Source organism: Aulonocara sp. 'chitande type north' Nkhata Bay, linkage group LG6, assembly GCF_057382095.1.
Source record: "Aulonocara sp. 'chitande type north' Nkhata Bay isolate Kocher_YH1m ecotype deep benthic linkage group LG6, A_spYH_male_GT1.1, whole genome shotgun sequence".
Lineage (NCBI taxonomy): Eukaryota > Metazoa > Chordata > Actinopteri > Cichliformes > Cichlidae > Aulonocara > Aulonocara sp. 'chitande type north' Nkhata Bay.
In genome coordinates, this window is record NC_141349.1 from 18,338,602 (window position 1) to 18,351,232 (window position 12,631).

General features: G+C 42.8%; 1 protein-coding gene across 6 annotated transcripts in view; it reads right to left on the reverse strand.

Moving 5' to 3' along the window:
* Positions 1 to 113: 113 nt before the first annotated feature.
* fhip1aa (FHF complex subunit HOOK interacting protein 1Aa) overlaps positions 114 to 12,631 on the reverse strand; it is a 29,029-nt gene continuing 16,511 nt past the window's right edge. For 5 of the 6 annotated variants that reach the window (XM_086295377.1, XM_086295374.1, XM_086295373.1 and 2 more), the window contains 10 exons: positions 8,937 to 9,617; positions 7,277 to 7,435; positions 7,062 to 7,148; positions 6,314 to 6,481; positions 5,983 to 6,062; positions 5,593 to 5,795; positions 3,293 to 4,297; positions 3,019 to 3,197; positions 2,747 to 2,867; positions 114 to 2,083 (listed from right to left, as the gene is read on the reverse strand). In XM_086295377.1, coding sequence (XP_086151503.1) covers positions 1,884 to 2,083; positions 2,747 to 2,867; positions 3,019 to 3,197; positions 3,293 to 4,297; positions 5,593 to 5,795; positions 5,983 to 6,062; positions 6,314 to 6,481; positions 7,062 to 7,148; positions 7,277 to 7,435; positions 8,937 to 9,617 — 2,883 coding nt within the window. In that variant the 3' untranslated portion in view covers positions 114 to 1,883. Of the gene's footprint in view, positions 2,084 to 2,746; positions 2,868 to 3,018; positions 3,198 to 3,292; positions 4,298 to 5,592; positions 5,796 to 5,982; positions 6,063 to 6,313; positions 6,482 to 7,061; positions 7,149 to 7,276; positions 7,436 to 8,936; positions 9,618 to 11,807; positions 11,981 to 12,631 lie in introns of all 6 variants that reach the window. The other variant, XM_086295378.1, reaches the window with a different exon arrangement.

The following is a 12,631-nucleotide window of genomic DNA, read 5'->3' on the forward strand; positions in this document are numbered from 1 at the left end:
AGCTCAAGAATCCAGGAAGGATCCCAGTCTGAGAGCTCCCTCTGGTGGTTGTCTTAGTCACTGCTTGGAAATGGAAAATGTTTACTCAGCACACACACACTTCAAGTTCAAGGTTTTTAATTATTATTATTATTACTATTAACAGAGGCATTCCTTTGTATCTGAGACAACAGTGAACAGCAGCCTGGTTAAATCTTGAACACAAAACAGATCAAAAGTCGTATCAGATGAGTCTTTGGAAGATAAATCTACTGAAATTGGTTGATCAACTGCAGTCGTGCCACAGAGGTGTTAGACAGTGAGTGGCACTGTGGTATTAGAAGGCTGATAAAGTGCTCTGCAACATTCATAAAGACCTATTCAGCGGTCCTGAAAATGGCTTTGACTTGTAGATTTTGAGCCGTTTTGTAAAGAAAAAATAAACGTATTTGTATCAAGTAGGAATCAAACAATTTAAAATGAAACACAAAGTTTCATGTTTCAGATTTAAACCTAAAAGTAAAATCCAACCTTCTCAGCTCAACTTCTAGATAAGACCATTGACCTACTCGGTGTAGTTCACACATTCCTCTGCTCAATCAAAAAAAAAACAACCTACATTTTCAGCTCATGCTGCAAAGTTTCATATTGCTCTTGTTTAACTCCTTCACAAATCAGGCAACATTGTGAAGTGAAATCATAACTTAGACAACAATTTGCAAGTATTTCTATGTTGGAAGGTTCATTCAGAAGAAGCATGCTTTGTAACAAAATATATATGTATATCTCATAGCATCTCCTTATACTGATAACCACGTGCAGACTAAATTAAAGGCAATTCAAAGCAGGCTACCTTCAACACAATCCAAACTGATTTTCAACAGATGCAGAACTATGATTGAAATTTCAAACTGATCACAGCTAACACAACACCCTCAGCAGACGAAGGACCGCACGCTTAAAAACAAACAAAAAAAGCAACTAACCTCATCAAGGAAAAAAAATGGCAACAGAAAAAAAGAGCTTAAATACCCCGATCCCGTTACGAAACATGCTGAACTTAATTATTCTTGATTGTCACCAGAACATACAATATGTACATTATGAGGCATCATAAAGGTAAGGCAGACAGTTAAATACGTCACTGCTGAACCTGGTTTGTCGGTTTTTCGCAGATATGGAAAGGCGCAGAGGCCACAAGTGTGGAAATCTAGTGCATCGTTTCACCTACAGCTGTTTAAGAAAATCTCCTGAGGTACCGTCGTGAATCAACAGGGAAGGAAACAAAATCTAAATCTAACACGATGATTTTGTGGAAACGCCCCTTCGTGAAGACATATTTTCGCCAAAGAATTAAGTGTCACAACAGTTGCATAAGAACAAAGTTTGGGTGCGTTTCTGTGAAGTTGCCAGCACTGCACCTTGCAGTGATCCATAGACGCAACACTTCTGAAAGGCCACCTGAGTAATATCGAGTACCACACTGAGCAGCGGATGTCGTACTGTGGATGGAGCTGGTTGTAGAAGACATTCGGGTTGAGGTCAGGACCCAGACGGTTCAAATAAGGGCTGATGACTGCTTTAATTCTTTAAATGTCTACAGTCTTTGGTTAGTGGTGGAGCTGGAGCCTTAGTCATGAACATTTCGGCTGGTTTAGAAATCCTCCTTGGCTGCCAAATTCTTTCCAGAAGTGGAATGAATACATTTAAAAAGTTCATGAAGTTTTTCTTTTGCTTGGAAAATAAATACTCTATATTTTTAAAAAGTAGTTGTATAAAAATCACTGGATCTAAAAAGGTTTCTATCAAGCGCTGCCCAAAAAGGACATAAATATCAAAAGAGACTCTTTTTATAATCTTTCCTAGTTAGGCTGGACTCTTGACGGAGGCCTAATGGGACACAATTACTCTTCCATAGGAATGTAAGATAAGATGGAGTGCTCTTGTGCAATTGCAGCCAGTTCTTTAAGGAACTCAGTGAAGAGGATGGTAGCGAAGACCTCGGTCCGCTCCAGGGAGATAGCTTTGGGTTTTGGTGGGGGTGAATTCTTTAGGATCCTTCCCCCCTCGTGGTGGTTGGAACCGCTGCTGCCGCCGCTTTTGTCTGTGAGGATAAAGATTGAATGAGTTGCACCGACTAACAACCACGTGAATACGCTGACATACTGTACATGCAAAAGTCTGGATTCAAAGATATTCTCTAAACATATTTCCGTTTCCTGATTTCTAAATACTACGCTCTGCTCGTCTAAATAATTCCCTTTAAAATTCCTTTCTTCTGACAACAGTTTTTCAAGCCTGCTCAGCTCTGAACCTACAGGGAATATAGTTCAAAACCCCGGCTAAAGCTTCAGGGCTAGAAAGAGAAAGCAGCTCAACTCCAAAGACACACAACTTAAAGAACTCAGCACAGGCAGTTAGATTTATTCTGGTACCAAACAGGAGCCCAAAAACAACCAATCAGGAATGCCGATGTTGCCTTGAACCATATTTAACACCATGCTGGTAAGGCTCAGGAATAATAAACAGTAAATCTAATGCAATCTGCCTTACTAACCATCTGGAATCTACCAAAATACTTCCCAGAAAGCTTTTACAAACAAACTATTCCTGGCAGGGCTAGCAGGGTAGCTTATGGGTTCTCACAGTATAATCAAAGAGATATATACATATATAAATAGATACTTGATTTTTCATACTGTTATAGAGCCATGTGCAGATTTCAATAAGAGCTAAAACAGAAAAGGAGAATCTGAGCTGTTGTCACCTGTTTCTATGAACGAGGGCTCCCGAGCCATTAGACAGTGTTGGGCAGCAGTGATCAGCTCTGTAAAGTCCTTCTTGCTGGCAGCCAGCTCCTCTATCTGGTTCTTTACAATGGCTAGTACCTAAAACACAAAGCAAAAGCAACATGATTTGCATGTGCACCATTTACAGAGGTGATATGATTAAGGCTCAGATAAAGACAAGCGACTTAAAACTAAAAGTGCCAAGTATTTCCAAATCCCCCAACTAAGACCTCAAAACTTGAGGGGTTACCTGGTAAAGAGAGCGAACAGTCGGCTGAAAAACCAAGTTGGTGTTGAGGAGGAAGGAGCGCAGCAGAGGCTGAGGGTAAGCAGCTAACTGGGCCAAGATACCCGTCAGCAACAGGTTGACATGAAGCGAGTTGGATAGCATGTTCTCCAGACGAGATAAAAGCACGCTGATGAATGGACCTGCAGGGAAGGAGGTTCAAAATAAAAATTCTTTCCAAATTCATTTTTGAACAAATGATGAGACTCCTACAGAGCTAAGATATTCCTCAGCTCACCTGTAAAAGGTAGTGAATGGTTTTTAGTCGCACTCCCGCTGCGAAACCTGTTGATTGTCCCAAATGGTGAATGCAGTTTCTCTGGCTCTGGCGTTTCAGCAGAGAAGGAGGCGAAATCCATCTCGTCCTCCTCCACCACCTCCACAGGCGTGATGGGCTTCTTCACCTCTCTGTCAGCTTTGACCTGTTTTCCACCTGCTTCGGGGTCCAAAGTGCGAATGAGCTCTTCATACTGAGCCAAGAGATCGTCACCCAACGCTACAGCAGTCGTGTTTTGGAGGTTGGCGTTGCAATCCGTCTGACCATTAGCCTTTGCGTCCAAGCTATTCCTGCTATTATCAACGATCGCAGGGCCTGGAAGTGTTAGATTGAGCCCATTTTTGAGGGGAATGTCAGCTGAGCCTGGCTTGGTTTCTTCCGTTTGCGAGCTACTGGGTTTACTGGTGCGCTCGACATTGCCGGAGTCTTTCTTTGCGATGAGATCGTACACCATGACGTCATCCTGGAAGTCGTTCTCCTCGATGTATGAGCCTTTAACCAACATTCGTGCTGTTCTCCTCATCTCCTGGATGTGCTTCGGGGGCTCAGCAGGAGGCGGAGGGGGAGGTCTGCTCTCTGCCGGAGCATCGGCGGTCTGCACGGGGCACGCGTCGTAACTGTCGTCCCACTCCAGCTCCAGCTGGTTGACAGGAAGCGGGTCTGTACCCGGCAGCACGCAGGATCCTGCTTGCGATGCAAAGGGATGTTGAGCTTTCTTGAGAGCGATCTGGGGGTGCCGACTCGTTAGCCCCGGCTCTTCGAGGACGCCCGGCTGGTATTTCTCAGGAGGTGGGTCCTCGCCATCGTACGGGGCTGACCACACCCGGCAGGCACGTATGCAGCTGCTGATGCTCAGACGGGCGTCGTAGAGGTAATGAAGATAACTGACATCCAGGTAGATTTCTGACCCGATGGTGCAGGAGTTTCCTGAGCCATCATTTTCTTCAGAGAAACTCATTTCTTCCTCTGATTTAAAAAAAAGAAAGAAAGAAAAAAACAGATAAGAACTGTTAATAAAAGCTGGTGTGCCTCAGCACAGCACTCACACAGAGCACAACTAATGAGTTTGACATGTAACTACAGGGGGTAAAGTGATGTAATGCATCGAAACAGCGGGAGATCTCGCCATTTGATAAAATACTCACAATCAGCCCCGTTACATGTTGGTTTCCCAATTAAATGCAGATCTACACCTTACAGTGCGCCATATGTCTGAACAGATTTGGGAAACGTTCCATTAATAAATTATCCCATTTTCATTTTAGTTCCTCAACCACCACATTAAAGGATTTTTTTTTTCACCATTTATGCCAAATTTTCTGACATGTTATTAGGTTATAATATCCAACGTTTCAGTTACCTGACTGAGTGAGTTGATTTGAGCCCATTATTCAGCCAGTTAGACTAACTAACCAACTGGAATAACTGGAGCACTTGACCATGCTTTTCTACTTGGGTATTGACAGATATGGATACTTATCCATGTCTCTCAGGAATATAATATATGTGGAAAGATCCGAGAGCATTTAATAATTTTTAAGGTATTACATGTATTTAAAGTTTGTTGTTGCCATGACAACAGACACTGTCTATTAATCTTTCCTTGGGAAAAGAAAAGGTGTTAACAGTTAATTTATTATTTTTGTTCTGTAACGTTAAATACAGTTAACAGTGTGCATTTTAACATAGTAAGCAAAAAGAATCAAGCTTTTCAAATAGAAAAGAACTGTTTTACACCATCAGGTTAGGGCTGAGCAGTTGATTGAATTTTCTTAATATTAAACAGCAAGCAAAAGCAAGTCGCTGTGTGAGGATCTGCCTGCATGAGCCAATCACAGATGTTCCCTGCAGTGCACTGCATGAACTTCCCTAGGTTTAGCTTGGATCAGTAAAAAAACATAAAAATTAAATAATTAATTAAAATAAAACGGAGCAACAACAGATAACAGACCGTCTAAACAACAATCAAATGTCTGGCACAGCAGGAGGCGAAGAGCTTCTCCCTTGAAGCAGATCATCATTTGATGTTTGGAAATATGCCAAAAAGCAACACAACCAACTTATTCAACCGCCTGAAAACGCAGAATTAACTGCAGTGTAGTTAATGCAAAATTAATAATTTAGGCTTCAGGAAGGCGGTAAACATGCTGGACGAAAGACTTCATCATACCAAAGTCACTGTGGCCATACATTTTACTATAAACACAAAAAAAACCTGCGAAAAACCTGCAAAAGTAATACTCGATTGTTCTATTTGTTACCTGTGTTTCCCGAATTGTCAGGAGTCTCTCCGCCCTTGGAAAACAGAATGGAGTCCAGCTGCCGGAGTGGCGGCGGGCTGCGATCGGGAGAGCAGCAGGATGGCGTTAACGCCAGGATTTTCGCTGCTGAGGCCGAATAGCAGTCCCGCTCCCTCACTACACGTCTCTGACTCAGCATCATGTGATTACAGGGGATCAGGTACCTGGGGAGGCATATGAGAGGGAGATGTCAGGAAAGCCAACGTGTGGCTGTAGGCAGAGAATGGTGAGGAGGGGACAGCGGGCAGATGGTAACAGCGGGAGGTTGCGAGTAAAAGCTCATCGTAATGTAAAGCAATTAGATGCAGCATGTTACCACGAGTGGGACGTGTCAGCGTGCGGGCCGCTCACCTTAATACGAGCTGCAGCATCACATCTTCACAGTATAAACCAATGAGAGTGCGGAAGAGTGCCAAGGACACAATCCCCAACTGTAGAGTTTAATCAAGTCAGAGAGACACAACAGAGCAAATTTTAAACACTAATTTATTCAGTCCTGAAGATATTTGCACAATAAATTTCACAATATAGGAGAACTGGTTAAACAATCACATATGTTTCCTGTAACAGTAGAAAGAGCATCTGGGACCATTTGTAAAACCTGTTCCTGGCTTATTAAACCTGAGCCATGCTCTATGTGCTGCATGGCAAAACTCGTTCCCTTAGCTGTGTGCTGGGTTACCTGGAAAGGTGTGTTGATGCGGCTGACTAGAGTATCCAAGATATGGACGTTCTCGTGACGGTGGAGGAGGATGAAGGAGAGGAAGGTCTGCAGCAGTGCTGGCTCGGTTACACTTCGCAGGAAGAGGTCCAGGTAAGCTGTGGTGGTCATCACCTCCTCCAGGGTCACCTGTACACACGCAGGAATCAGTCAGCAGAGATTGTGTGAGTGCCACAATAAATGATCAAATATTAAAACCTGATTCTGTATCGTAGCAGTACTGAATTAAGGATTCATTTAAGCGAGGGAAATTAGGTAATTAGGTAATTTAATTATTGCGTGCGGTATTGCCTCATTATAAAAGAACTAAACAAATCATTGCATTATATAGAATTAAATATGATGTCCTTGACTATACATTAAATAGCCTAGAATATGGGTCGTCTTACACTTTCTTCCAACTCTCTCTCTTGATAGTTTAACCTAACTAGTGTCCTTTTTACCTTTAGACACAGCCCAGTTCATGGATTTTCTGATGCCAAGCTCATATTTAATGGATGACAGTGACGGTGATAGCTATCAGCTCAATTAATTTCTTGGGTAGAGGGGAAGAAATAAGAGTCATTTTTGGAGTGTTTATGCTTGTATGTTTTTGTTGACACACCGCGTCGTCCTGCAGAATAACCGCTTTCTGTAATTGGGAAATGAAACAGCAAAATGGCAAGTACTTCCTTTTACCCAGGTGAAGAGAAATTGTGCTACTGCTAACCTTGTGGAGTGCTGGTGCAAGGACAGGCACAAGGAAACCATTGTAGATGTAACTAACCAGCTGGTCTCTGATATCAGGGTGGGCCACCTGGGAGCAGTCAATATCAAGGAGCATGTCAGTCAAGCGTGTAGCCAGGCAGGAGGTTGCAGCCATTTATCACACGTGAATGCATTTTTCATGAGGCAGAGCTTTTATCGTGCGGCTCACGTCTTCACCTGAATAACAGCGTTGCAGAATTCCAGTGAGTTGAGAAACTGGATGAGTGATGGCATCTGAAGCCAGTCCTCTTTGTGCAGGCAGTGCCACTCTTCATTGGGGACTTCCAGCTTGGTGGGCAGAGATGAATACAGGCCACTCAACCCTGTGGCCAGCACCTGCCAAATGAGGTTTTTATATTTAATCTATGCACCGTTCATATAAAGTTTCCTCCAGAACCAAAATATAATTCAAATTTGTGGTTCTAAGTATAATTTACTTTTAATTTTGGGTAATTAATTTTCTTTAATTGAATCATTGAGACAAATTGTTTAAAATAATGACATTCCCATTACTCTCATGCATGAGGTAAGTACAGCTACATTATAACGGCCCATTTACCTGAACATAGGAAAAAGCACACTGTGTTGCACATACATGCATCATGTAATATAAGAAGTCTATTAAAAATCATCTGCCATAAATTGATTACAGAGAGAATGTTATAAACTTCATTAAACATTAACGAGGTAGCGTACCATATAGCAGATGCAGACACACACACACCTCCTCTGCTGTCAGTTTTACCTTAAGCTTCAGCAGATTTATTACTGTGTTTTACTACAAAGCTAAAACACTGGTGTAAATCACTTCTTGGCCTCTGCTTTGTAACTTGTAATGCAAATATAAGCGGATGCAGCAGTCTACATATCAGCCTGCTGCTTTCTCCTTGCACAGATTTATGCCTCCTATGGATCAGCTCAGCTCGGAGACCTTTAGCAGTATTTGAGATGCGACGTGACTAATGCTTTAATTTCAAAATAAGATTCCATCTTATTTTGAAATCCTTGTGTTCTGGGCCAGATTATCCAGGCATTCTGGGCATATGTCCACAGGCCTCAGACACAGTTGAGGGCCCACCCAAGCACCAAATAAAAAAAAAAGAAAAAATAATACCAGATTTTGATTCTCTTAAACTTTTTTGGATCATAAAAACATATATCATGGGCGCAGTGTAAGGTACCCTGCTCTCCACAGGCACACATTCCCATATGATCTGTCTAATTACTTAAGAAGCAAAAAACGTGTAATCATCAAATCAAGTTGGCGCGTGCCCATCGCATATTTGTGCCCAGGGGTCTTTAACTGGGCATGCCTGCATTGTAAGTACCAAGAACTGCTTTACAAATGCAACACAGGCTATACCAGCGCAACCAAATTAAAGTGTAAGATGAGTGACATTATTAGTATTGTAGTATTGTACACGTTCCTCTGCAGCATTATTCCGCTGTGCCCTTCTTGTAGACGCCAGTGGAACCAATTAAATTCTGTCTGCATTCAAACCTCATTTTGAAAGCACTGTCTGCAGCCGTGAATTAATGACGTTATTTACATGGGATTATCTTGCAGCTGTGCTGTAATCTTATAAATGCCACACATTTGGTGCCAGATTTTTATTTACCCTTGTTTTGGGGTTTGTTTGTTTTTTTGCTTTTTTAAGCGAGCCCATGAATTAATCACCATCTGCTCTCTGACTAATTATGACACCCAGACACAGAAATGTCAGGGAACAATGCTGCCAATGTTAGTGCGTGAGTGGGATTATTTAGTATTTAGGACAAAACGATTCCTTTTGAATTTTACGGAAAGTGAGCCGCTGAGCTTCCATTTGGGACTGACCGGACAGAAGAAGGTGTTCTCTGCGATGTGTTTGGCCACTCGCTCATTCTCAGCAGACAAAGACATGATGAGCAGTAAGGCATCTCTGGCTTGCTGGCCCACCGTGCCCTCTCTGTGAATAAAAGGGATGAGCAGGGAGAAGATGAGGAAGTTGGTGGCTCCCTGATCCTCGCTCGTGTGGAAAAACAGCTCCAGAATTGAAGGGTCCTTCGCCAGGACGTAGCACAGCTGGTTGAGCAGCAACACCAGCTCGGCTTCGACCGCAGGCGCAGTGGTGCTCGAACAGGAGGACAGCAGCATCATGAGAGGCCGCAGGATGGGCTTGTGGTGCAGCAGAGGCTGGCGCGCCTGGCCCACCAGCATCTCGTACATTTTCAGCTGCTCCAGCTTCATGTCGTCCGTGAACTCTCGACGGAGGCTCCACACAAACAGACGCTCCATCACGTTCTCCATCACCACAAACTCCAGGATGGGGCCCATGGCTCCGGCCTGACCGCTCTCCTCCTCCATCAGCAGGAACAGCATGTGCTCCACATAATTCTGCACCGCGTTTGCCTCGTCTCCAGGGATGGGGCCGAAACGAGAGCTGCCGCTAGAGCCGGCGGTAAGGTTGATGACACTGAGGGAGGACAGGGCGGAGCTGCTGCGCAGGGGATCATGCTTTTCAAGGATCTTCACTACCTACAGTACAAGAGAAGAGGATGATATGAGATCTTAGACTTTTACGTCACCCAAGAAAGTGTCTGTCATACAGATAAACTCCTGTTATCTTTGATCTAACCTCTGTGGTATAAGAGGTTAGATCTGAAATGTTGGCGTTTTATGATGCTTTTATTACAATACGATGCCATGAAAACCACACATGCTGGATTGCTAACAGACAAACAGACCCTACCTTGTGGGGGAAACTGTGTAATTGTTTTTAATGAAATACTAAATTGCCTCAGTTTAAACTTCTCAGATGTTTTCTATGTTCTTATGGGAATAAAATATGGGTTTGTGAGATTTGGAAATCATTGCATTCTGTTCTTATTTACACTTTACACAGTGTCCAAACTTTTTTGGAAGTGGGACTGTATGCAATACAAATAGGTACAATCACTTCCTTATTCCTGACAGGTTCAGTTTCAACAGAAGTGGAGTGGGGACAAGCAGCACTGTATGAATAAACTCACTTTGGTTGCACAGAATAATACAGTCCTTTGTGTATCCAGTCCCTCCCGTGTGTGTGTGTCTGCTGTGTAGAAACCAGTGTCACAATAATGGAGCCAGTGTCCCCAAGCTGACGCTGCTGCCATGACAATAACAGTCTGTGTATGAGATAACTGGGCATGGCTAATGGCAGCAAGAGAACAGAGTCTGTAATCCCAGCCTGAGCTCAGTGGAACAAGCCACAGGGATCAGTCCAGCTCAGGCTCTCCTTCCAATTCTGAAGTAACAGGAAGGAGGCAGGGGATAAGATTTTCCCAAACTGAACAGCTGGAAGAATGGAACCATGATCATGAACCACCTTACACTGGTGACGTTATGGTCGGTTCCAAAAGGGGTCAGTATTCACAGTGTTTTTTGTTGTTGTTTTTCAGGATTTGCCCAACGATGCTGATTGGTGGCATTATTTTACATATTAAGCTGGAACATGAGAGATACAGAGGCCTTTTAAAATGTGACGAAGAAGTAGGCTCAGGCTGGATCAATGTCAAATATTTCCCAAGAGCAGTCAGTCATTGTTATGCTATGGATGCTGGCATAATAGTGCCATAGATATGGGAGGATCCTCAAATGACAGTAGTATCATATTGCCAGCCCCCAGTGCCTCACTGTGTCTGTGACAGTAACTTCAGTTAACCATCAGACAGAGCAATGGACACATTGAATCATTCAGAATAACATTCATGGTTTAAAGACAGATCTTCACTGTACTCAATTATGAAAAATCAAGACTGCAAACGCCAGTGAGGAAGGAAAAGTCAAGTGTCATAGCAAATTCAGACAAAACTGCCAGATTTTCTTGACGACTAAAATGAATCAGAGACCTTTACAGGATCACCATAAACACGCTGCCCACACTACACACAGACTACAGTTAAAGACTGTTGCCAGCAACTGACAGATCACTTAACGTGACGCAACACACAGCTCCGTGACGCCTGGAGAGAAGCTGATAAGAGCCAGCAAATGAACCTAAAGCTAATCTTCAACTCTGAAACAGCCAGAGCTTCTCACACAAAGACAAGGTCATTACTTACAGCGTGTTCACTGTTTTCTGAGCTGAAACAAGTCAAGAGCATTCTTATCAGGCTAGAGATTAAGTAAGAATGAAAACAAAACTCTGTGTGAGGTGGATTTGTGCTGCCTGAAGCAAATCGAACTTTAATCCGAGCCCAGAGTTTTTGATTACGGCTACTGTCAAGATGGGGATGAAAAATATGAAGCTGAGCAGACAGCTAGCAAAGACGGCCACATGACTCATGAGGTGTCTGTTGACATTGCTTAGTATTAGCTGCAACAGACTGATCGTGTTTATTTCACAGTTACAGTTGTTATTAAAAATATCCCATTTGTGTGACAAGTTGAAAAGTGTAAAATCTACAATTGTGCAAAATTTTAAATGCTTTGAATGTCTTGTACATCATTAAACGGTTTATCATCACTAAATCCCCAGATGTTTCACATTGGCACATTAGTTATACAACCACTCACATAATAAAGAGCTGTATAAAGAGCTAACATCTCTAAAATGTCAGGAGTAGTTAATCATTATGAGAAGTGTTTGTGAACTAAAAATCAAGAATGTGGGATACTGTTTGTCCATGATTTGAAGAGCCCAGTGCGTGCTCCCGACCAAGGGAAAACCAATTCTACAGGGGAGACCTACCTCAGCACTTGTGCAGGTGAAACCAAAGGGAAGATATGCTTCACCATATTTTCTAGTCTTTGGCTTAGAATGAAGTTGGTTTGGAAACATATTCAGCTATGCTTCATCTCCTGCTTTGCGTGGGCGCCCCGTGCTAGCAGTGTCCAAGCGTTTTGGGGTTTTTTTCACCCTTAATACAAAGAAAACAGAAAACCCCAACAATTACACAAACCCCTGTGAACAAGCGCTTTGGTGACAGTGGGAAGGAAAAACTCCCTTTTAACAGGAAGAAACCAGAACCATGCTCAGGAAGGGGCAGCCATCTGCCACATATTTAGATTAGAGTTTAACACAATGTCTTTAAACTTGCATAGTTTTAACACTAATGAAACCAAAAGTGGGATTCTGCTTGATTTTGATAAATTCGGGTCAGTCATCACATTGACAACCATAAATGTAGATGGCAGTTACCATTATGCTCCTCTATGTCCTCATTATTCAGTGTCCCCCTGCCCCATGTTAATGTGTGCAGAGTTTGTTCATCTCTGTGTGGGAGGAGTGGGATTAACAGGCTGCCATGTCCTGCAGGGGAGTGAACAGGGACACAAGCTGCTGGAAAGAACCAGAAGTCTGAGACCGTCAGCCTTTTACCGCCAAGATTCCACTGGCCCTGCTCACACTGCAGTTTACTGTTATAGGGGGACTACATGAGTCATTTTTTGCCATCAGGTTTTGAGGAAGGAACTAAATAGAATGTGCATCTTTATTTACAAGATTTTAATATATTCACTTCACAAGGGTTTCGTTATATTCTACTGTACAAAAGTCTTATGCCGCATTA